At 40.4% G+C, this 24,653-nt stretch overlaps 1 protein-coding gene across 1 annotated transcript in view; it reads right to left on the bottom strand.

Moving 5' to 3' along the window:
- The window catches only part of ARHGEF28 (Rho guanine nucleotide exchange factor 28), a 112,357-nt gene that overhangs the window by 17,034 nt on the left and 70,670 nt on the right, over positions 1-24,653 (bottom strand). The window contains 22 exon segments of the mRNA XM_056514230.1: positions 741-812; positions 815-971; positions 973-1,038; positions 3,826-4,305; positions 6,016-6,063; positions 6,152-6,190; positions 9,467-9,552; positions 10,173-10,301; positions 13,469-13,651; positions 14,508-14,599; positions 15,255-15,433; positions 16,106-16,182; positions 17,089-17,343; positions 18,208-18,325; positions 18,717-18,839; positions 19,788-20,038; positions 20,499-20,639; positions 21,524-21,645; positions 21,754-21,901; positions 22,460-22,511; positions 23,938-23,993; positions 24,360-24,492. Coding sequence (XP_056370205.1) covers positions 741-812; positions 815-971; positions 973-1,038; positions 3,826-4,305; positions 6,016-6,063; positions 6,152-6,190; positions 9,467-9,552; positions 10,173-10,301; positions 13,469-13,651; positions 14,508-14,599; positions 15,255-15,433; positions 16,106-16,182; positions 17,089-17,343; positions 18,208-18,325; positions 18,717-18,839; positions 19,788-20,038; positions 20,499-20,639; positions 21,524-21,645; positions 21,754-21,901; positions 22,460-22,511; positions 23,938-23,993; positions 24,360-24,492 — 3,007 coding nt within the window.

Genomic DNA, 24,653 nt, shown 5'->3' with positions numbered 1-24,653 from the left:
ATCAAAACTAATATTGTGCAATGTGAGATATAAACCCCAGGCAGTTCAGAGTTTCTCATAAGTTTTTAAGACCTTTGAGATAATTTTCAGTGGATGCAGTGGTTAGATTGGTGCCTCTTCCACTCATTTTGGTAGCCACCATCAGTAACTGCCATGCAGCCTATATATCTCAGTAAAATGCAAGAATAAAGAAAGGTAATGCAGTAAGAGCTAGTAATGTAACATATTTCAAAGTTTATATTATTCCTTAGAAGTTGTACAATTGTCTATCCACAGATCTTTCAAGATATTTTCATTCCTCAATGGTGAAAGAAACGGGTGCTTGAACACTGATTATCATTCTAAGACATTAAGTCAAAAGCTGTTCTATCCGGAAATCATCAAGTAATGCACGTTCAAGTAATATATGTTCTCAATCAATGAATAAAATGCACTTGAAAAAGAGTGATTTCAGCTCACAAAAAAAGGTCAAAAACATTGGGAAAAGATTAAGAGAAAAACACATTCTGAGTACTGTTATGCAGACAAAAAAAAAGAGTTTTGTGGGTTTTTTCAGTAATTTTCTGCAGTTCTACTTATTTTCTCACCTATAAATAAGAATGTTGCAAAGAAGCATGCAACTGTTTTATCAGAATCTCTTACTTCCACCACTACCAAGCTGTCTTTGTTCCTAGGACTGTTCAGCCAGAGAGGGGGCAAACTGCCTGTACTACTTCTTAACTAAATGAAGCATTAATTACCATTATTAAAGGAATTCTTGTTGCTTTTGCAGGTAAAAGACATCTGCTGATAAGGACTAATGGATTTCCACTAGTTAATGCTGGCTGACAAGAAGTGTCCATTTTGATGTCCACCTGATTTTCATTAGTCCCTGCTACCTGAGAACCTGAGATATTCATCCCATACACACCATCCTCATAAATGAGAGAAGAGTCTGATCTGTTGATTCTGCTTAGACACACACACACACACTACAGCTTCATTGAAGTGGAATGCATTTTCACCATGTAAACTGTCCAATTGATTATGTCCCATTATCTCCAGAAGGAAGGAAAAAACAACAAAAAACATTGTACAAAAGAATTGTATTTTCACCTTTGTCAAGGAAGAGAACCAGAGAATCACACAGTATGTCAAGTTAGAAGGGGCTCATAGGAATCATGGAGTCCAACTCCCTGCCTCTAACTATGTAAAACTAAAGTGTATGACTAGGAGCATCATCCTGAAGAATCCTTATAGCAGGAAAAAAAAAAAAAGGAGGAGTATTAGAGTGAGTTACTGAATAGGTTGAGCTTAATACAAAAACACTGGGCTTGGAATACCAGCTGACTCAAAATCACTCAGTCTGTTCCACTGCTGCAAGGCGTATGGTAGTGGAAACATGGGAGAAAGAAAACCTTAAAGTCTGGATGGATCCAAATCCATGTAGTCCACTTGAAAAAAAAAAATACAAGTAGCCTTACAAATGAAATATTAGATTACAAAAACTATTACTTTCTGACATTCAGCATTTAATTATTTTGCCTCTCTGTGCAATCCTGATATCCCTCTACCAGACTATTATCCTTCAACTTCCCCTCCTCGAGAGATTTCAGAAATCACATCCATCAAAGCTGATGGGTAATTTCAGTTTTGGTTTTATCAGTGGTTCTTAAGCACTTAATTTTGTTTTATCGGTGCTTCTTAAGCACTGCCAAACAAGTCAAAACTGCAGCACATGCTATGCTAGTAGAAAGTGTTTTCGTTTGGGCTAGCAAGCATATATGGGTAAGTCATGTTCACACGGTGTTCACAAAGGCCAGATGAAAAGGGGGAGGTCAGAGGCCAATCCTTTACCCCCTCCTACAGGCACAATCTTAGATGCCAAATGGTCTCTGCCTGTTATGGGTGAGTTGCCACCTGAAAAACTATAGAGGTGATGGCTTAAAGAAAGGCTCTACAGATTTTTTTGTGAGAACAAGAAGCTGAGAGGAAAAAAAAGCTGTTTGGGTCAGTGAGCTTTCCATATGTGGAAAAGCCAGACAAAATGTTTTGATTTTAAGGTGCTTTAGAGAACAGTTATGGAAATCAAGACCACACCCACCATGCAGGTACTGGAGATGAAGACCTAGCTGGTAGGTGAGCACCCAGACAGCTGAGTTCAGAGCCAGAGTGTACCCTTCATCCTCAAAAAAAACCTAATAATTTTTAGTATTGAACACTTAAGCAGCTTAGTGTCTTCTTTAAGTTGCACCTCCAAACAATAAGCATCTCCAAGGATTTACACTGTCAGGGATGGAGCCACACACCAAACTCTTCCCCTAGGGGGCTGGTTGTTTCAGGCAATGGGGCAGCAGAGCCTGATGTGTGGGGTTCACAAGAGCCTGGTGTTTGTTACTCCTGGAGGTGCACCTTTTTCTCCCTGGAGATAGTGGTCCAGGAAGAAAACAGCTACCTAAAACTTCATTAAGTTCTTTATTTGCTTAAGCATTACAATGATTTAATTTTCCTACAAGATGCAGGGACACAATGTATCTTACAAACACAGTAGCAAAGCAGAATAAAACATAGATTCTCATATTTATAATTTCTGTCTTCTCAGTTTAATAAATGTCTGCCCAAGTTTGGGTTTTGTAGGGTATCCAGCTTATCACAGAGTGGTTGAAGTTGGAAAGGTCTAGAAGACATCTGGTCTAACCACCCCTACTGAAGCAGGGCCACATACAGACAGTTGCCAAGGACCATGTCCAGGTGGCTTCTGTATATCTCCAATGATGGATCCACAGCTTCCCTGGGCCAGGGCTCCATCACCCTCACAAGAAAAAAGAGTTTTCTGACATTTCAAAACAAATCTTCTGTGTTTCTGTTTTGTCCATTGCCTCTACTTCTTTCTGGGTGCCACAGGAAAGAACCTGGCTCCATCACCTTTAGGACCTCCATTTAGGTATTTTTATACAATAAAAGGCGCCCTCATTGATAAGAATCACTTCTTCTTGGGCTGAATCATCTCAGTTTTTCTTACTGGACAGATGTCCCTGCTTCTCAAACAGGCACTTCACCAGACATCCATCCTCCTATCTCTACCTCCTCTCCACCCCAGAGCTCTATGCCTTTCTTGTACGGGGAGAGCCAGACACCAGGTGTGCCCAGAGCAGAGAGGAAGGATTCCTTCATTTGACCTGCCAGCAATACCTTGCCCAGTGCAGCCCTGGAGACCACGTGCACCTTCGCAGACAGGCACATTGTTTGCTCGTGTTCTACACCAGGTCCTTTTCACAGAATCATAGACTCATAAAGGCTGGAAAAGATCTCCAAGATCATTGAGTCCAGACTTTGACCCAACACGCCACCATCACATCAACTAAATCATACCACTAACTGCCATGTCCAGTTGCTTTCTGAACACTTTCAGGGATGGGACTCCACCACCTCCCTAGGCAGCCTGTTTCAATGCCTGACCACCCTTTCAGCAACATCCACACCAAACCTTCCCAGTCACAGCTTGAGGCCATTTCCTCTTGTCCTTTTATTAGTTGCCTGGGAAAAGAAGCTGACTCCCATCTTGCTACAACCTCCTTTCAGGTAGCTGTTGACAGCCAAGCTGATCTCCTGCTGGTGATCCCCAACATCTACCCATGGATGAGGTTGCTCCTTCCCAGTGGCAGGACTTTGCACTTTCCCTGCTTAAACTTCATGAGATTCAAAGAAAATGCTTGGATATGCCTGAATCTCAGCTTCCCACATGCTCACTCGTTACATTAAGATCCAACAAACATCCTGGCCTATTGTCAAGGCAGGTCCCCAGGAATGCAGTCAGGGGTGTAACTACAGCGGGAAAGCACAAACCTCGTAGTCCCCTGTGCGTGAAAACAGGCTGTTTTGCTGACCGTGCTTCCAGTGCCACACAAGTTTCTTCTGCATTTTCACACTGTCCCTTTCTCTCTCCACCATTTCCTGGCCCTCCCGGAGCCTCTCCAGGCTCTGCTGGTACTCGTGCAGCTGCAGCTCCAGCTCCTGCCGGCCGTGCTCCAGCAGCTGCTCCTGGCGCTCGCAGCGCCGCCGCCGCTGCCCCAGCCCGCCCCGCCTCGCCTCCTGCTCCCGCTGCCGCTGCTCGCACTCCCGCAGCCACCGCTGCTGCTCTTGCTGGAACTGCTGCTTCAGCTTCTCTGCGTCGCCCAGCTCCACCCTTTGCTTCTCCAGATTCCGATATTTCTCTTGTTCCAAAACCAGGTTTAGCCGAGAGCCGTGGCTCCGGCCGGTCTTCTCGTTCTCTTGCAGTAGTAGCCTATGGAGCTCTTTGTGGCTGTCCTGGATAGCTAGTGCTGCCTAGAGACCACAACAAAATCAGACACAAATGCTTAAATATCAGCGTTAATCCATGTCTGTGCTTTTACACAGAATCATTATATAAAAATGCTTCCGTTTTTTTTTTGGGAGGTTATTCTTCAAGGAAATAAAGAAAATTCTGCGGTAATGCCTTTACAGAGAGGATTTTCTAAAATAAAACTCAACTCTTTTGAGCACTACTAACAAAGTTTCTGGTTTACAGTTGGTATTATTATACATGTTTATGTTACAGCTGTGCATATGCACTTCAATTACAGCTGGGGTCATGTTCTGTGGGAGGAAGTAAAGACACACAGGAAAAACGATATTTCATGGTTGAAGAGGGCAATAAGGCATTGGGAATGCTGTACTCACCCAAGTATTCCTAACACAGCTGTGCTTTACACACATAAAACTGCATTGTTTCCAGCAGAGCTCACTCTGACTTTAAGGCTCTCGTTTCTAACATGGCAGTCCAACTAGCATCAGTCCTACAGGCACCTGCCAGTATGCCATGCCACCAGGACTGCACTGCACACACCTGACCAAGGCCTCAGTGCAAGCACAAACCTGCAGTGCAGTAGTGCTTCAGGTCTGATGTTCCTGTTTTACAGCCAAGAGCTCTGTATTCCATCCCTCACAACAACGTTGTCACGTTGTTTGCATTAAGGGTTGTGACATCCTCCAATAACGCAAAAACAAACAGCTGGGATTAAAAGGAAGAAAAACCTAGATCTGCTGAAGCACTTATTGCACTGTTTATGTTCAAGAGCTGACATGGGAATCTATTTCAGCAGACATTCCACGTAGCTGCACTACCCCATGCTGTCCACCCTAGAAAGTTTTTAACTTCATGCAATGTGCCATCTGCACTTTCCTTGGCTCTTCCTCCAGTATTGGGTCAGTTCCAGTGATTTGTAAACAAGACAAGATCCTCTGCTTGTTTCTTGGCACCTGACTGCCCATTCATGGTCTGAGCAATTAAAGGCATGATCCTAAACCTTACTTTATTGTCCCTTTTTGTTTTTCAATTACTCAAAAATTTTGCCTGAATTACAGGATTTTTATTTTGCTTTTGCATTGCTTCAATACACTTAACTTCTAAGCCCAAGGTGTCCAAGATTATTACGAAATATGCTAAGGTCAATAGGGTCTAAAAATTAAGTGTACTCATATGAAACATTTAAAAATAGAATTATAAAACCATAGCTAAGTAAGAAGTAGGTTAAGACATTAAAACTTAGCATAAAAGAGGCAAATACTTCAGACTAAGAAGTAGGTTTACAGAATATACAAAGTAAGTGAGATTTAAACATCAAAAATGAGCTGAGCTTGCTACCTGAGCTACTGCTTACTACTAGCCAGGAGAACGGTCTAATCAAAATACAAATTTTTTTCAATTTTTTGAACTATAATTTCAGAAATCCATATGTGGAATAACATAATTTCACTTTCCTGCTAGGTTTTCGGACTGTACAGACATCCTCTTTTGGGAGGAGGGACTGATCACCAAGCAAGTTAATACTATTCAGTTCTTAAAAGAAACTTACCACTGATAGAATAAAGCTATATTCTGTGACAACTTATGCAACAGTCAGTAGAGATCAGTATCAATTAACATAATGTCTAAAAGTAGGACAACATGAAAACAAATCTTTAAATTACTAGGACAAATTAATTACTCTATGAAGTTAGTAGTGGAGTAGTCACCTGCATGCTGTATAAGAGACGTGTTAAGTTCTGGATTGCTTGTACAATCTAGAAAATAAAAGAGAAGATTTTCAAAAGTTTGACCACTGTTAACTAAATAGTTACTACTTTCTGTCTGGGTTTTAAATTAACTCACCTCTGTCCCTGTAGATCCTGAAAAATTCATACTTGCTCCCTAAAATAAACATATGTAGCTTTTAAAAAGTTGTTTTAAATTTTAAAATTGTATAATCTAGGTATTTTTTTTAAACTAGTGGGGACATATGGCTGTGAAATGTGTACTGAGTCAACCCTTTATGTGGGTGTATTAAAAAAGACAGAAGCAACAATCTATTAAGACTAATAATTCATCAGTAATGGAGTTTCCATGGAAATTACTAGAGATTCTGAACACAACTATACAAATAAAACTATTTCATCCACAATTTTAATGCCTTGTGAGTAATGCTACACAGAAAAGACATTCAATTCATTCTTTGATTACTTGACAATTTTGAAACACAATAACCAGACTTCTGTACAGCACAGTATGATGAAACAGCATGAGATTCTTCAAAAATAGAGATAAAAATGTTCTAAGAAACTAGAAAGAAGTCATGTTAGTGGATCATAAAAAATACCTTAGGTGTCCTGTGAGATGCTGTGCCCAGTACACTCTACAAGAGGCACTAGCATGGTCACTACTGTCCTCTGCAGCAAGAAACAGCCACTTCACACTTTCCATCCTTCTCCCTTTTCCTGAGAAGCTGTCTAAATTTACAGGGTGAAGCTACCCATAATCCCTTCAGCATGAAGAGCAGCTCCTCTGAGAAAGATAAGGTGAAATGGTGGGGACTGTTTCAAACACAATCCCGAGACTATGCTGAAAAGACTTCCTGTATGATTTTTCTCTTTTTCTTTTCCAAAGAAGCAAAGGAGAGTTTGGGGAATATTTGTTTTCTCTCTGATTCTCTTAAGTTCTCCACTGAGTCTCATTTTCCACCACAGAGAGCAAAGCATCTGCTACATTTAGATGCAATAACTGAAAATGAAAATGAGAAAGACCAGCCCACTAAACATAACCCAACACAGACACCCATGGGGCAAAAGGAGTATCAGCTGCATCATTTCCTCTGCTACTCTTTCTCTCATTATCTTTCTTCATTATTCCCTTCCATGTCCCTCCTCCTCACTGCATCCACAAGCCATAGAAAAGCTCAGCTCTGCTGTAAAAGCAGTGGATTTTGCATGGATGTCTCTGTGCAGCACAAGGATGGAATCAGGATAGCTCTGCTTTTCCTTAGCTGGATTGTCAGCAGATGGTAAGGAGGAAGCACAGAGCCAAGAGGGAGAGAAGGAAGGTAATGCTGGAAGGGTGAGGAAGAGCATACAAAGGAGAGCCTCCTGAACAAGAGCAAGGTTTCTTTCAGGTTTTTAAGCCTTTTCTAATTTGAAAACAGATTTGCGCAGGGGGAAGATTTATCTGGCATTGGCTTGACCAAGGAGTTGCAAGTGGCCAGTCCCAGTGCCCATGGTGCAGCACCTGAGCACTGGGACATGGGCTGAGGCAGGTTTGGCTGAGCTGGCACGAGCCCAGCAGGAGGGAAGCAGTAACTCCAGGTGTTGAACTGTGCTGAAGGCCACCACCACCTCTCTGCCACTGCTCCTGATCACCTTGGTTCAGAGAGATGAGGGCAGCCAGATGCCAGGGCAGGCTGCACTGTGCTTTGGACAATGCCCACAGAGATACACTTAGCAGGCAGGGGCAGGAGAGACAAGGTGGGATCACTTCTCACAGCAGTCACTCATGTTGCAGGGACAATGCTCTTCCTTCCAGTATCTAATCTCCAGGCTGGGAGCTCTTGCCACCCTGTCCATCTCCTCTTTTCCCAAGCTAGTGTGGCTGAGTCCAGAGCTGGCACCCCTCAACCCTGGGACTGCATGGTCACCTCCCTGGAAAGCCTTTGCCTTGCCTCTTTTCTTTGCTCACTCTGCCACCTCCTGGTAAGTCTGAATCTGACACGGTATCAGAATGTGCCTTGCCTAAGCAATAGGCCATAAATAATAGATAGGATAATGACTTAGTGTGGAAGAGTTACTGAGGGGACCAGAAGGTGCTGGTCCCTCCAGCTTAATGAGTAGGCATAGCTTCAAAGTTAGAGGAGGTTGCCAAAGGCCTTCTTCAGTCAAATTCAGTGAAATCCAGGAAACCTCCAAGGGTAGTAGAGACCCCCACATCTTTGGACAAACATTGCTCCTTGATCATGCTTGCACTCAATTTTTTTCCTCATATACACTCAGAATTTCCCTTGCTGCAACTTGCAATCTTTGATACTCATCCTTGTGTTGTGCACCTTTGAGAAAACCCAGCTCTACCTTCTCTGTAACCCCAATAGCAAAGTTTTTATGTGGAGCTCCTGTAATTTTTAATGGGCTATATCTGAGCTCCTCTACCCTCTCTAGGTTCTATTCCTCTTCACCTAGCTTCTCTGCTCCCTCACTTGGACTTTTGTTCTCAATTTTTCCCACTCACATTCTTCCTCCTGCTCCCCTCTATCAGCAGTCAGATAAATAGAGGTAAGCATAAGGTGAGGTTATAGAGCTATTAGTGTATTGGCAATACAGAAAACAAGCAAACAAAAGTTTCAGGCACACAAGCCCTCTTTCAGACCTGATGCAAAGACAATATGTAAATGCTAAACTTTCAAGCAAAGTTTTCTTTCCATTACAAGTTCTATATCTCATATTCTTCTCTCTCCCCTTTATTCCCCTTGTGGTTCTTATTCTCCACCTAAGAACTTTGCTATTACTCCACACAGTAATCCATGTTGCTTACTCCAACACTCTGTTTCCACATAAAATTTGTCATTCCTGGTTTTGTCCAGAACTGATTTTTGGTTTTGATTTTCTCAGCAGATTTGCTTATCAGCTATAGGACTTTGCAAAATGAGCACTTTCTCTTCTATTCTCTAATTGCTCCATTTTGTTTTGATTCAAAATTCTGAAGCGAGCTATGTGAAAATATCCATCCTATCTTATATGCTTGTTCTCAGGACAAAGTTCTTCCAATGCACAAGTCTTCCTTGCATTAGCTGAGGGCTCTGTCACTGCAGGAGACTTTCATCATCATGTTCACAGGAGGAGGGAATAGAGGGAATACTACTCCAGCTCCATAGGTAGGCATCTGTTGAATGATGACAGCAGAGACCTGTGCTTGTAAGCAGCCCATACAAGTGGTTTGAAAACACTACCTCTTATTACAACTCACTGATCTTAAGCCTTGCAGGAAAATCATTCTGTGCTTGGATTATATATGACTGCTTTTTAAAATTTTATTAGTAATTTCAGTGACCTCTATTAGACTGAATTACCTGGATCTGAGTGAAATTCCCCATAAAAATTTGAATAGCCTGTACATGCACCATGCCCAAACTGCTGTGTGCAAAGCAGGAAGAAAAACTGGTCACCATACCTTATCCTCAAGATTGGCCCCTGCCATTTCCTTTTCAACAGTGAGATCAATTTCTGGTGATTCTTCAATTTCTTTTCTTTCTGCATCTAACAAATAAAGCCCCAGGAAAATGCTAAATAAAAGTATGGAAGCATATCCTAACTAGAAAAACAAAGCATTATTTTTTTCAGCTACTCAGGATGATGAGAAAGTGATTTTTATAGGCTATAGTTACATAATGGATCCTAGGTTGGGGAAAAACAAATTTCAAGCCAGGATAGCACACGTGGCACAATCCAGTTTTTTCTATCTCACAAATTAGCACCATTTCATTTATGAAATGTTGGAGATAAGTGTAACCATAACACTAAAAATGCTCTGTAGCAATGTTTTTTACATAACTTTATTCGCAATTTTGTTGTGAGAAATTAATGCTACTTTTTGCAGCTGAAATTATTGGAATATCAATCCTGGGTTTCAAGCCTCCTCACAAAAAGGGAAATGGCCTATACTGCAATATAGACTTGATGCAGAGCTGAACTACAATACAAGAAAGTGTACTTTCAATGAAGTTATATAACAATTTACACTACATGAGCTCAAAGACAACTTCCATTACATTATTTTCTATTGATTCTGTCCTAGACCACGGAGGCTTTCCAAAAAACCAATCCGGTATCAATTATTTTAGCACTCTGAAGATGTAACAGCATCAAATTTTACTCACCAGCCAGAACAGATTCCAGTATTTCATTGGCAGTGAATCCATGCTTCACACTTAATTCCTCGGTACTTTCCCCTGGTGATCTGTCTGTTTCGCTCACTTGTGATGTTACAGCGACATGAAGACTTTCAACTAAAGAGGAAAACATGCAGAATTACAGAGGCCCCTTAAATAGCTCCTTAGTGCATGAATCAATGGCATACAATTGATTGACCATGGAATAATTTAGCTTGTGAGGGACTTTTAGAGGTCACCTAGTCCTACACTTACCTCAAACCTGGTCAGTCTTGACCAAGGTCAAACTGTGCTGCTCAGAGCTTTGCACACACAAGCCTTTAATAGATCCAAAGATGGAAACTTCAGTTAACTGGAATTGCCTGTGTTTCACCACAGGGCTATGGTCTTTTGTCCATGTGTTCTTTTATTGTCATGCACTTTTGCAAAGAATCTGGATTCTCTATATCCTCCCATTAAGCTGTTGTGGACAGTGATGCGATTCCCCCAAGCCAGCTACCTCAGCTTCTCTTCAGACATTGTGTCCACCAGCCCTCTAGTCATCCTGGTGCCCTTCACTGGCTTAGCTCTACCTTGTCAATATCTGTCTTGCCCAGGGGAAGTCCTGCATTCGTCATGGCAGTCCAGACAGGACTCACCAGGGTTAAGTAGAGGAAGAATCTCCTCCCTCAACTTGCTGGCAACTCTCCTCCTACTGCAGCAGCCCAGGAAGCAGCTGGCCATCATTCCCACAAGGGCAACTGCTGCCTCAGGGTCAACCTGCTGTCGAGTAGGACTCCCAGGACCACTTCTGCAAAGGTATTTTCTGCCTAATCAGTGTCCAGCCTGTACTAACACATGGGATTGCATCACCTGAGATGCAGGACTTTGCATTTGTCTTTGTTGGATGTCTAGGTGTTCCTCTTGGCCCATTTTCCCAATCTGTAGAGGTGTCTCCAGCTCACAGAATGCTCCACCCCATTCAATGACAGTCATGAGCTTGCTAAGAGTGTACTCAATCCTGAGGTTAACTGTCTTAATAAATATATTGAACACTACTGAGAATCCCCTAAGAGAATCCTCTAATAACATGATACTGACTGGACTCCCTATGACTGACCCTCTCAGCCCAGCAGTCCAGCCTGCCTTCCTGTTAAGCAGTTTACATCAATTCACATTTAAGGACATGACAGCCAGTGCAGAGTGTTGACAGTCTGAGAGATGTCAAGGTTACCAACATGCACTCTTCTCTTACCATAAAACCTTTATGGTTAGTCAGATACAACTTGCCCTGATTAATCCATGACAGCTGTTCCAAATCATCTTCCTGTCTTTCAGGTTCTTGGAAATGTCTTCCAGGTGGATTATCTCAGAGATGTTGGTGAGAATGACTGTTTTTTAGTTCTCTATATATTACTTCTTGGAGTTTGAGGTTTGCTTTCTTCAAGTCATCAGGAACCTCTCCTGATCACTGTGACTTTCAAAGTTGACAGAAAACAGCCTCACAGTGGCCAGCTTGCTGACCAGCCTTGGATTTATCCCATCTCATCTCATGGATTTATGTAGGTCTAATTTGCTTAAGCACTTTTTAATTCTGTCCTTCTCTGCTCTGAGCAATGCTTTATTCCCACAGAGTCTGCTATTAGCTCAGAGACTTAGTATTTCCACCCTGGAAAACAATCCCCACAAATTGTCTACAATGTAAACAACTGTGAGCTCCCACAGAGTGTTGTAGAGTCCTGAAATCCAAGATTTCATCAACATCAAAGACAGCATGAGAGAAAGTGAAAAATAAAGAAGGGAGCAGAATAAGGCGTGTAATAACTATAGGCTTTCATTTTAAGTATTTTTTGTTTTATCACTGACTTACAGTATCCTACACAAGTTTAATCAATTTTTATCAATAAAATGCTCTTTGATTTTATAATGATGATGAAACCAAGTGTCCTGGGGTGATTTATGATGCTGAATTGTCTCTCCCTTCATCTGTTTAGCCCAGAAATAAGTTTCACACCTTTAAAACTAGATCTGAAAGTGAAAGGGGGAAGAAGGAGAAGCCTTGGAAGGTCTCAGGCAGATGTATTCAAAACAGAACTGAAAGTTTTAGCTTTCCTTCTCACAGACTGTGTTGTCTGAAGCAGACAGACAGTGTGAGAGAGAGCTCATTTGATTTTTAGTTAGTGTTTTAGCTAGCTGAGGCAGAGAAGTTCCCCAGACTGTAGTTGTTCTTTTTCTTGGAGCTTTAAACCTGCTCTGGACTGAAAACATGTAAAAACACCGGGACCTCACACCTGTGTGCCACTGGCCTTGGGATGTGGCATTTTCCAGCAAAGGAAGGACTGATAAGACACTGAGTGAGCCAAGCTACACCCCACAATAAGGATTTTCTGAATTTGCCATCTCTTCAGAACAGCAAGAGGTTTCACTGCTTAAAAATTAGTGTTTAATATCACTCATTTTTTAATGCTTGTGAACACTTTGCTTGTTAAATAAACAGGTTTTTTTCCACTTTTCTCCATGGAAAGCTTTTCCCAAACCAGTAGGGGGAGGGGCCTGAATCTGCTTTCTAGAGGGACCCCTTTTGGAGTTTCTTCCCAAATTTGTCCTAAACCAGGACACACACAGCATTTGTAGGCTGAAATGCTGTTAGTAGCACTCAGTTCTCAATTTAGGTGATGCTAAAATCAGGACTCTGATTTTTACCAGGGCTCTTTTCTACTGCGTTTAGGAGAAGTTTAGTTGAAGTTCCAACTGGGCAAGGTCTCTACAAATACCATTCCCTTCCTTCCTTTGTAGGACAGCACTGTAGATGGTGCAGCCACCCACCAACTCCCTGTTAGATAGCAGGCAGAAAAAACAGGGCTCCTACAACAATTCTGGCAGGTGTTTCTCAGCAGAAATTTTATTTGTTCTGTATGTGGTCATACAGGCTTCTGATCTGACATCAAAATCAGCCAAGGTAAGTGAAAGTCTGGGACTAGGTGCAATACCATACTGCAACCCCTGCTGTGCTTCACAGGGCTGTACTGTAGGGACAGCTAGCAACCTAACACCATGCCCCTGCTTGTATTTGATGCTGTGCCCTAAACATATCCATTATTTTACAGTCTGGCAGGTACCCTCTCCTGCATCTGACAAAAATAAACATGACAGATTTTTCTTCTATTCGGTTTGGCAATTTTTGACACTGCCACTTCCTGAGACTTGGCAGAATTGCAACACTAGGCCACATGGCTACACTTTGTTACCTTAAAATATCTGCCCACAGGAAGAGCCACCAACCCACCCTTCCCATGTAAACTCACCCTCTCTGAGTGCTGCTGCCAGCAGTGAAGCAGCTTGTGGAGTTTCTCCAGAATCAGGTTTGATAAGTAGGTGAGGTTCCACATGGACATCGTCAAACCCACACAGATCCCCCAGTTCTGCATAGATGCGCAACTTTTCTTCTAAATAATTGCAGATTTGCTGGTCATGGTTATTCAGTGATTCTGTCAACCAAAATTGAACAGTGTGAAATTGAAAACTGTAGCATCATTTTTCAATGCAGGGAAAGCATATTCCCCATTCACCTCTTTATGCTCTGTAGAAAGTGCTAATTCAAGTTAAGCTTCTTTTAAGTGGCCAGGACCCAAATTCATTGAAGTTCATCCCATGGTTTGTCCAAATGAAAGCTAAAACACACACCCTGGCAGAGTCTAGGCCAAAGCCCTACCCTGATGAGGTGACATTGGTTGCCCTCTCTGGCCCTCATTATTCCTGATGCACTCACAATGACATATCAGTTCTACCTCCAGGACCTCAACATCAAAGAATACCTACTTTCAGCAGAGGATGCCCTTCCCTGTAGCTCTCAATAGGGCAATCATTGCTGCAATTTCTCTCCTCACAGCAGAATAAAGATGTGGGAGTTAGGTGTAGGGACACCAAGGAAGTAGAATTTATCCTTATTAGCTATATTTGCAGACAAAAATAATAGCAGCAAAGAACAAAGTGTCATAAATAAGCACAAAGCCACACAACTTTGAAGATTCAAGGTATTTTCACAAACTTGGAACTACTTGGTCCTGTTGCTAATCTGTGAAATTCAGTATTTGTTTTGAAAACATGCATTTTTGTTTTGCTTTTTTAGTTATAGTAATGTAGCAAAAACATTAAAGTGTTTGGAAAAATATATATTTCTCTTTCAGTACACTCACATTGTACCATCAGACGGCCCTATCTGTGTCTGCTGTGACTCTGCCTCTTGAGCCACTTGGAATGCACCAGCTAGTATGAGTGCATGACTAATTCATCCTGAATTCTGAGGATGCCAGAGCTCTCAGAGTGACAGGAAAGGCACCACACCTTGATATTTCTGAATTCTGTATGCCTTGGCCTCAGTAATACGTCTGTCCTCATCAGATTCATTCATTTTTACTTCTTCTTCCTCTGGACATCTTCAAAGATAAAAGATAAAGGTGGATAAAGCAAAATGTCAACATCATTATTCATCCTCAAAACAATGTTATGTTCACAATAAACAGAACACAACACCTGCACCTTTTGCAGCAATCCAGAAGCATGCCACTTGTCTGCCTCTTTAAGAAGCAGTGAGTGGACATCAAGCAGACTGAAGGATTCCTTTTTACTCACAGTGCACTCCTTGCACTGTGCAGCAAGAGAATGGCTGGAACACACACACAGGTCTGCTGTCCCAAGCATAAACTTGGGCCCATCAGAAGCAATGTTTTCCCTACCATTCTTAATGAGCTGATGCCAAGATGACAGGCATGATTTGTGATTTCCTCAAAACGGTTGCATGGACACCAGGGGACTCTGGTGGCAGCCAGTGCCAAAGGCAAAGGTGAGGGAAGGCTGGTACAATGGCTGGAAAGAATGTCTCATGAGGAACAGAAAGGGTCTGCTAATCCAGTGGGAAAGCAGGAGGAATATGAGAAATGTGGCAAGAGTGATGAAGAGGTTTTGGCACCTTAAGTTCAACCCAGACTCAAGATGGACCCAGTGCAATGCAGAACAAAGAACACGAATATCCAATCAGCCTCCCATCTGCTTTGGACTACCAGCATGAAAACCAACCCCCTTTTTCCCTACCTTTCCACTGCCTCTTGAATATGCCTCATCCAGTTGTTGCGTTCTTCTTTGGAGCTGGTATGAACCTCATACATCTCAGGCCCTGCAGATGAGGCACTGATCAGAAACATCCCCCTTTCTTCATTGGCTACTTCTCTTACTATGAGCTTCTGAAGGGAGATAACTGAAGGCTTCTGATCCTGGAGGAAACAGCCAAAGCAGATACATAACAAATAATTTCTTATAAAACATCACACTCTTGGAAGAACATGATTTTTCAATTCATTTGACTAACTCTAGTCCTGATATAGTCAGACTACTGAAAGTTTTGAGTAATCAGACATCCTTTTAAACTATTCTTTAAAGTATGTTACAGTGTTAACAAACAAATTAAGCACTAGATGTGTGCTAAAAAGAAAATCTCAGAGGCTCAATGATACTGCAGCACGATATTCATATAATGCTTGTATATGTATAGTTTGGGGACCATGCCCTTTCCCATCTTTTATGTGTGTTGACTACTATATTTTCAGTAATGATTTCAGTTCTTCTCTTTGTTTTATGGAACAAGAAATTTAAATTTATATTAGACAACTGAAAGAGCCTACTCTACTTCCCACCTTCACAGTCATGTAAGGTACAACATTAAAGATACAATTCTGTTATTTTCGTCCTCCTTCCTTAAAAATTATTTACTTTTGGAAACAAACTTTATTTTCTATATACTGACATATTACAGTTCTGAACACAATACCAGGATTTCAGAAAAAAAAAAAAGTTATGTGGGAATGAGGTAAATAAGGAGCTAATTTTTGAGAAATATACAAATAAAAGTGCAGTGAGTGTGTTCAAATATTTGATAATATACTCACAACAGCTGCAAAGATGTATTTTTGATCCTTTTCTTGTAAGAACAGTAGTACATCAGTTAGAAGCAGAGCTAAGGTGTCTTAAAATGAGAAAAGGAAAATAATGGCTTTTCATTAAAATCAGTGCAATCAGTTTTAAATTTTTACTTTATAAAGGGATAAGCCTGATGAAGAAATATCTCATAGAATCCTACTGTAAGCTAAACAGAAATATCTGAATTAGCCTACAGTCTGCATGAAGCACTTGCACATACCTGCTTTGTATCTCCCGGAGAGTGCACCATGCTGGAGCACAAGCCCAGGGAAAGAAGAAATCCTTGCACCAATGGCAGTACAACTTCCTTAAGCCACTCACATGTCAAAAACTATCTCACATAACCTTGCATTGTCTGTACTGTAATGTGTACTCACAGCACAGTATTACACTGGTAAAAGCATTTCTAGAATAATCACCGATAGACAGATTTATAAAGTTGCACAGCAAATACTAGTAGGCTCAAATTAAAAAAAAAAAAAAAAAAAAAAAAAACCCTAATACATGCTTAACACCAAAAATCAAAATCTTAGGTGGCATGTAAAATTTGTGCTCTAGCCAAATGTGGCTTCAGAATTTCTTTTCTACTACGGATGTCTCATTACCACCAAATTGTTAATGAGCTATTTTCAATGGCAAATACTGTGAACAATAAAAATATACTAGCCAAAACACTATATTATGGAATGAAATTGAAAAACAAGAAGGAGGGGACTGGAAGGAGAAATGCAGATGGCACTGCATGTGAACTTGTGTTCTCACACAAATTACTCTTAAACCATGGCAACTTCTGGAACTGACCATCCAGAAATTAGTGGGACATTTGTAATGCCGTTACCTCAGACATTCTTATTTGCAGTATAGCACAAGAAAATGTTTTCATTCTTTAACCACTCTTTGAATGTTATTTGCAAACCAAGAGTTAAAGGACTCTACTGCCCAGATGAGATACCTTTGAACCGACCAGTTGCTGTCTTCCAGTACACTAAACCTTCATGAAGAAGTATCCTCTCTTTCCTCATCAAGTCTTGCTTCCTAAAAACGTGGCCATTTTTCAGCTTTGTATATGTTTTGTTTTCAGTTCTACACAGAATTTCCAAGAGCTTTTGTTTTTTCTCATACTCATTCACTTTCAAATCTACTGCTGCTATCACATCCTTAATTAAACGAAGGGCTTTGCACAGGTCTTTATGTTCTTCTGTTCCTTCTGTATGAAACAAAAAATAAACAACATGACATTAGTCAGCATGTTTAAGAGAAGATGTAAAACCTTTCTGGAAACAATCAGCATGATGCAAAGCTTAAATTGATGAATTTGTTAATATAAGTTGAACCTGGCAACCATATTACCAGAATTATTAGAGGTATATACCTTTGTTTGACCCACCTATTAAAAGATGACCTGTACCTGAGATTTATTCATTAGCCAAAACAGCATATTGAATAGTTTCTGACATATTTATGAGGTGCAAGCACTTAAAAAAAATAGCAGCTAAGCATATCATATAGTATTTTATTTTTCTGGCTAAGCAAAAGAGCCCTTTAAACAGGATGGCAGGTACAAAGGATTTGCATTGTATATGCAACTTTCGACAATGCTCATTTTCTGCCCATTTGGAGGGCAGTGTCTGTAAGTTAATAGTAATTGTAAAATGTTCTACTAAGTTCCAGAGGGCATTCAAGCTTTGCCTGAAAAAACAGAGAGTAATTTACAAAACATTTGCCTAGCCCTACTTAGAAAAGACTCCTCTAGAATTAACTTCAAAGGTGCAGATGTGTATCTGAGCTAGTTCACATACTTTAGTCAAGGTCTTTTCTTAAAACAAGTGTGCTTTTCTGGACTTTCTGTGGCCTACCTGGCTGGACACTACCAGACACCCCTGTTTAGGTGACATTTGCCTAAACTGTAGGTATTTATGTTGCTCTGGCTGTATCTCCACAGAACAGTTGATTTCTGCTCTGCTCAACACAGCGGAATATAATCTTTTGTGATATTGTAGCTGTGCAAATTCCTTACATTAGAAATGTGCTAGGATTTCAGACATGAAGCAACTCTTTAGCTTTTATTCACCTTTTGAGTATTGCAATATCCTTTCAACCAGAACAGGGTATTTGGTGATTCGCTGGGTGACGAGCAGAATGCATTCAGGGATTCCTCGGCGTCGTGCCAACAGGTTGCTATTTCTCAGCTGCACAGATACAAATATATACCTTAACCAGTAAATGCATATTAAATCACCAATTGACTAATAAGTAATATGATCTAAAAGTACTAGAAAAAGTTAAAACACATGCTGGGTAATCTGAACCATCCCCAAGGAACAGTTGCTGTGCTGAGGGATGAGGCGTACTGTAACAGGAACATGTATGTAATACACACTAGATGCCAAAGCATTCTAAAATTTGAAAGAAAACTGTGATTTATCAGCTCACTCGTTAAGGAGGAAAAGCTTTTGCCATTTTTATTAGCCATTAAAAGTGAGTTTCTGAATATAATTCCAACCCTAAATCTAAGTAATAGCTATGTACGTTTTTCCTGAGCGTTTTGTCAAAAGTGCCCATGATTCCGTATTAACTTACTTTAATAAAATTCTGGAACTTCTTGTTTTGTTGTAGCTCTTTGAAGAGATTAACAGCTTCTTTCTGATGGCTACAAAACTCTCCATATATTTTCTCCATTTTAATTGCATTTTCCTCTGAAAACTGAAGAAATTAATAAGTGAATTGTGCTCAAAATTTTATCTGGCAGGAAAGTGTATACCTTTAACTTGTGAATTTTGTATGGATAGGAAACTTCTACATTACTGGTTTATCAAGACCTCTGAATTTCACTAACAAGACCTGTCACTATAGAATGAAAGAAGGCTAGCTGTTTTAAGGAGCAAGAAGAGGAATGCAGGCTGGAGAGAACAAACAACCTCCACTATAGTCTTTCTAGTAACAGCTAGAGAATTATAACAACATTTCCTTCACTTCTTTTCAAACATAATCCTCTGAGGTTCATTTACTTCTCTCTTATCTTCACATTGCTTCTAGACAAGGTAACAGCTCAGCTCTTTATTTCAGTGGAGTGAAAACAGACTGACCAAAGATGAAAAGCTACATCTCCCTTTCACAAAAGACTGAGGTGTGAAAGCCAAGCCATCAGTTAGCTATTCTTTGGCCACAGGAAACACTTTGCAACCACCCCTTCCCCAGTGAGCAGTATACTGGCCAGATCACTATAAGAAATTCGTGGATAGTTTCTTTTCCATCATTAGTTCTTCACACCTCTGCTCAGCTGATAAAAAAAGAGAATCCATTGCTCCCATTTTTTGCAGTACATAGTATGACAGCATCCTTCTACTGCAAACATGACAAATTTCATCACTTCCCTTGTCATTCATAGCACATAGGGAGAAGCCAACCCCAAGTTCATCACATTTACCTGACAATAATGATGTTTTTTTGCATTGCTATTTCATCCTGAAATAATCAGGGGGGGACAGGTTTTGAATCTTTTTTGAGGCAACCATAACTCTCTTCTTGCCCACAGAAGTGTACTCCACAGAAGTGTACTTCTGTGGAGAAGTACTCCACAGAAGGAGTAAAAAAATTGTTTCAATTTGGAACCCTGAGCACTTAAAGGACTAACAGAACTGATGCTTCTACCTGCTGCACAAGGATGTCTCCAATTCTGCTGATGACAAAATTGCGCTCGCTCCCTGCCTCACATGATTCCTGCCGTCTCTCCTTCATTCTGCAGAAGAATTGCCTGTGCATCTCCAGTAGCTCATCTAAGCAGGGGAATATTCTGTCCACCATGCTGTGGTCAAGCTGCAGTTCTTCCTTCATCCCTCTCCTGAATATTTCAGACATAATGAACAGGGTATGGATGTGATGTACTTCTGTTTGCATCAGCTCTGTGATAAAAAAGAAGGGCATAGTGTAGTAATCACCTGAATATTTTGCACACCTAAAATAGACCTTAGTCTATCAAATACACAGTCATAATCCTTTTTTCTGTCAGCCTCAAACCTAATAAATTATGTCAGTAGGAAGACTTAATCTAATTGGTTCTGACATAATTCTCTCTGTATCCCATTGAAAAAGTTGTGGTTGTAATTGCCTGAGCTGGGGATCAGGTGAGGCCCCTTCCAATTTCAGCCATTCTGTGAACAGGCTAGGCATGTCTCTGGTAGCCACTACTATCCATTTCCTTAGTTCTAGGAAACATTAAAATTTGTGATAAAAATGTTCTTTGAACCTTCTTATTGTTTTATGTTGAAGCATTCATTCTTCTGGACACAAACCATGTAGGTTCCCCCTCCATTTGCTACACCAGATTGCTTTTAAACCTACACACAGCTTTGAAATACTGACCAAAAATGACATCCTGCCGCTTGACAACATCCTTTTCTTGCTTGCCACAGAACATGGGGTCCACAACAAGACTCCAGGACTCTGCCTCAAACTCTTCTGCATCTGTGCAGAGATCAGTCCACTGAGACAAATCCACATCATCTATGACAAAATTTATATTTCTTTAACACCACACATATAAAGAGGAAAGGAAGTCCCTTGGCACATGCAGATCTAATCATATAGTAAGGGCAACACATCACAGAGATGAACTATAGGTAAGACTCCTGTAAAGGCTTGCACTGTCTTTACTACAGCAAAGTTCTCCAGATGTCAATATTATTACCAAAGAGCTGAATTGCTTTTGTGACAGAAGGGGAGAAGAATAGGAAAAAAAAATCGAAACACTCTTCTTTCCTCATTTTAAATTCTTTTTATAACTCTTTGCTTGAAGAAGCCTTTTAAAATTTAAAAATAAAATTCAACATTTCCAATAGCAGATCTAGTGAGTTGTATGTGCACTATCCTACCTGAGTGAAAGCCCTTCAGCTTTCAAATTCAGTCTCACATCTAGCTACAAAAAAAATCTATTTCTATTTGCTTCATAAATCTATGTTGCTATTGTAAGAGCATAGCTCACCAGTAAGAATTAAGAATTTGGGTTACTGAGGAAATACAAGTGTTGCAGATTTACAGCTTGCAATAGACACTGTCAACAGAGTCGACTGGATGAGTGCAAAAGTGTATTACTGTGCTCTGCTTCTGCAAGGATGCCAAGTACATTTATCCCTGTTGCTTTAAAATTGTAACATTCTAAAAATTCTAAAAGTTATAAAATAATTAGTTACAAGGAAGAAAGGAAAAGTACTCTTTCAAGACTAAGGTGTTTGATTTCATCATTTTAATTAGGGATGCAATTGTAATTATCAAAAACAAGTGCTCTTCTTTGAGAAAACGAAGTATCTTCCTAAATTAGCAAAGGAGTTTTTCTGGTTTTCACTTTCCAGTACCAGCCAGAAGATGCAACATCTGTGCAATATTCTCACCTTCCATCATAGAAGTATCCATTGAAGAAAAGGACCCTAATGCTTGTAACATCTCTTCAGACTGTGACTTAGACCTCCAGGAGCTAGCCTCAGAGTCTTGTTCAGAAAATTGTGTAGCTCTTCTACAGCAGAAACAAACAAAAAAGAATCACATTTAGTCCATGGTTTAAATTTTCCTAGAAATGCTGAAGGATGTATTTAGGATAATCCATTGGCAACTGCCCCTCTACCTTTCCAAACTGGCACTGGGGACACTTTTGGACAAGAGGTAGGACTGTTGTGAGGCTTCCCTCTTTCCAGGAGACAGTCTAATGGGCACTGAGAAAGAAGGATGCACTGAGGATAGCACCATCTGTGAAATGTCTCCAGGCAGGGAATCTGTGAGGCAAAGCATAACACAACATTTTGACAAACAGTGAGTCTGCCATTGTTTGACAGAGTATGTCATCAACAGCACACTTATACTGAGAAATGCTATCTGGTGCTCGTATTGGTCTACACCAGGCATCAGGAATATTCACTTGCCAAGGTACATGACCACAATGCTCCCTCACAGAATATAAAAATTAGCCTGTAGGCAATGCAGAATAGCCCCAGAGTGGCTATCATTTGATAAGAAAATAATCTCAAATCATACACGCTCATAGGTGTGCAAATACTTGTGCATAAGATAAATAAAAGATAAAAGAACTGACTAGTTTTTATTTTATTTTCACTGAAAATATTGTAAATTCACACTTATTTTAGTAGAGGATGAGTAACTTCAACAGTGATTTCTCAAAAAAATTCCATTCATATTAGAGACACACTACCTTTCATACAGACACTGAAACAAAAATTAAAAACAGACAAATTACATGGCAAAGTTCATGCTGTCAGTGCCATGATTTTTAATCAAGGCCTACCTTAGAAATGCTAGGTTTATACCTAACTTACTTGTTACACCAACTTGGAGCTTGTTTTTGTTATGGTATCTCTCCTGGGATTTCTGAAAAAAAAAAAAAAAAAAAAAAAAAAAATTTTTTTAAAATAACATACCCCATAATATACTTAACAGTCAAGTCAGTAACTCATTCACATATACTGTCACACAAAGGGCTAGAAGAAAGTGGTTCTACTTTATCCTACTAATTTCTTCCAATAACTAATTTTATTAGTTATTGGTAGATAATAATATTCAAAGTAGAATACTATTGGTGCTACAATACAAAATTATTTATTCTATGCAGACTGAATTACAACATTCTACTTTCTCTACATAAGTATTGCCTGCAAAGGCTGCAAGAAAAGTGCACATTCAGGGCTTTATAGTCAAATAAGATCAAACATTTGTGGTAGAAGGATGGCTACCAAAGGCAGAACCGCTTCCTCTTCTGAAGTCAACTTTTGCAAAATTTGTAGCAAAAGCCTACTGTGCTTGTGCATATACTTCACTTCAGGTGGGTCAGTGGACATTTCCTGCACTGCATTCTTGCTGAGATGAGCTGGGGGCTCTTGTCTCCCCAGGAACCAAAGCTGTCAGTTCAGCAGTCTTAATGCCTCAAGTTTCCCAGAAATTAGTGCAAGACCATGACATGAAAATTATAAACAAAATTATATCCACTTGATTTATGTACAGTTTAAGGCTTGTTTATGCTAAAGAATCACTATGGAATCATGCCCTCCTTGGAAGCCACCATGATGCAAAACCCAGCTATATCAGAATGACATGCTCCACTAATGTGAAAAATTACCTGCATCATTGTGGCACATTTCTCTTCAAGTCTCATTTTATTTCTGCTTTTCAAGATTATTCTTTGTTATCATAACCTCACCATGCATGCATTCTTTGTTAACAGTTAAGGTAGTATCCATCAGCTTTAGTGATGATTTTGCCCTCCTCAGATGCAGCTGAACACTGGGAGCAATTGCCTAGGCAGGCAGCTGTGGAGTCTCCTCCTCCAGAGATTTTCCAGAATGGGTGAAAGAAATATCTGCCCAAAATGTTACCTAGAAGTGAGCCTTCCCAAGGGTGAGGAGGTGACCTGCCAGAGCCCGTTCCATCTCTGCTTTCCATTATTCCAAACATAGGGAATCCCCCCCGCTCCCACCAGTACACAAGGGTCTTTCCCTCTGGGGTTTTGAGAATCAATCTGTTCTGTAACCCTCCAGGCACACCATTTCACAGTCTGAGCTTGCAACCCTTCAAAAATACAAATACTTCTTGAAACTCATTTCGACCCTCTACTGAAAATTGTTATTCAAGCACAGTGTTTGCTCTGTTGCTCACATTAGCCATTCTGACACCCTTGCAGCCCTTCACACACAGAGTCTGGGTCTGGCCAGTCTGTGTATATTTTCTTTTTTCCTTCATCATGTATTTCCAGCCTCTTGGGAAGCAAGTATGCTCTAGTAAGATCAGTGTAGGAGGTTACCTTGGTGCACACAGGAGCACACTCCTTGCAGCTTTTATGCACAATCACACTGCAATCTGAAAGAGAAGGTATGTTTCAAAGCCTGGCACCAAACAGGGTCCCCAGTCTGCAGAAAATGCTCTCTGAGGGGCTTCAGTTTTCCCTTTTTCGGGTTCACTTACTGAAGTAATCCTCAGGATACTTTGATGTACAGATCCAGGCTAGAAGGAAGTTTCTGCCTAATGTGCTGGGGCTAGGAGATGGATGAGGTCCTTCCTGAATCTGTTACCTGCTGTCCTGCCTCCCTCTCCCGTGTCAACCTCAGCTCATTACATTAAGTAGGTACATCCAATGTGGACAAAGTTTCAAACACACTGAACCAGGATGTCAGAACAGTGTTCAGAGCACTGTAAATTCACATGTAAAAGCCAGCAGCTACTTACAGGAACACTGCAGTGACTCCTTTCCTAGAAGGGCCTTTTCACAGACCATACATGGGATAACTCCTGGGAAAGTCCCATTTGTAAAATTGTGCCTGGTTGGTTTCTCCTTATCTTTGGTATCTTTATTTTTTGTCTTCATCCCCAAAAACAGAGGCAGGAAAACAAACAAACAAACAAATAAATAAATAAGGTAAAGTTATTCAATCTTAAAAACAATAGAGTATTCCTTTATAAAACCAAAGTATTCTAAAATATTTAATCCATGTCCTGGAAGACTTGCAACAGCACACTGAA

The sequence above is a fragment of the Oenanthe melanoleuca genome, chromosome Z (assembly GCF_029582105.1).
Source record: "Oenanthe melanoleuca isolate GR-GAL-2019-014 chromosome Z, OMel1.0, whole genome shotgun sequence".
NCBI classification, from domain to species: Eukaryota; Metazoa; Chordata; class Aves; order Passeriformes; family Muscicapidae; genus Oenanthe; species Oenanthe melanoleuca.
The sequence above is the reverse complement of the archived record's forward strand: the minus strand, read 5'-3'. Positions and strand labels throughout refer to the sequence as shown.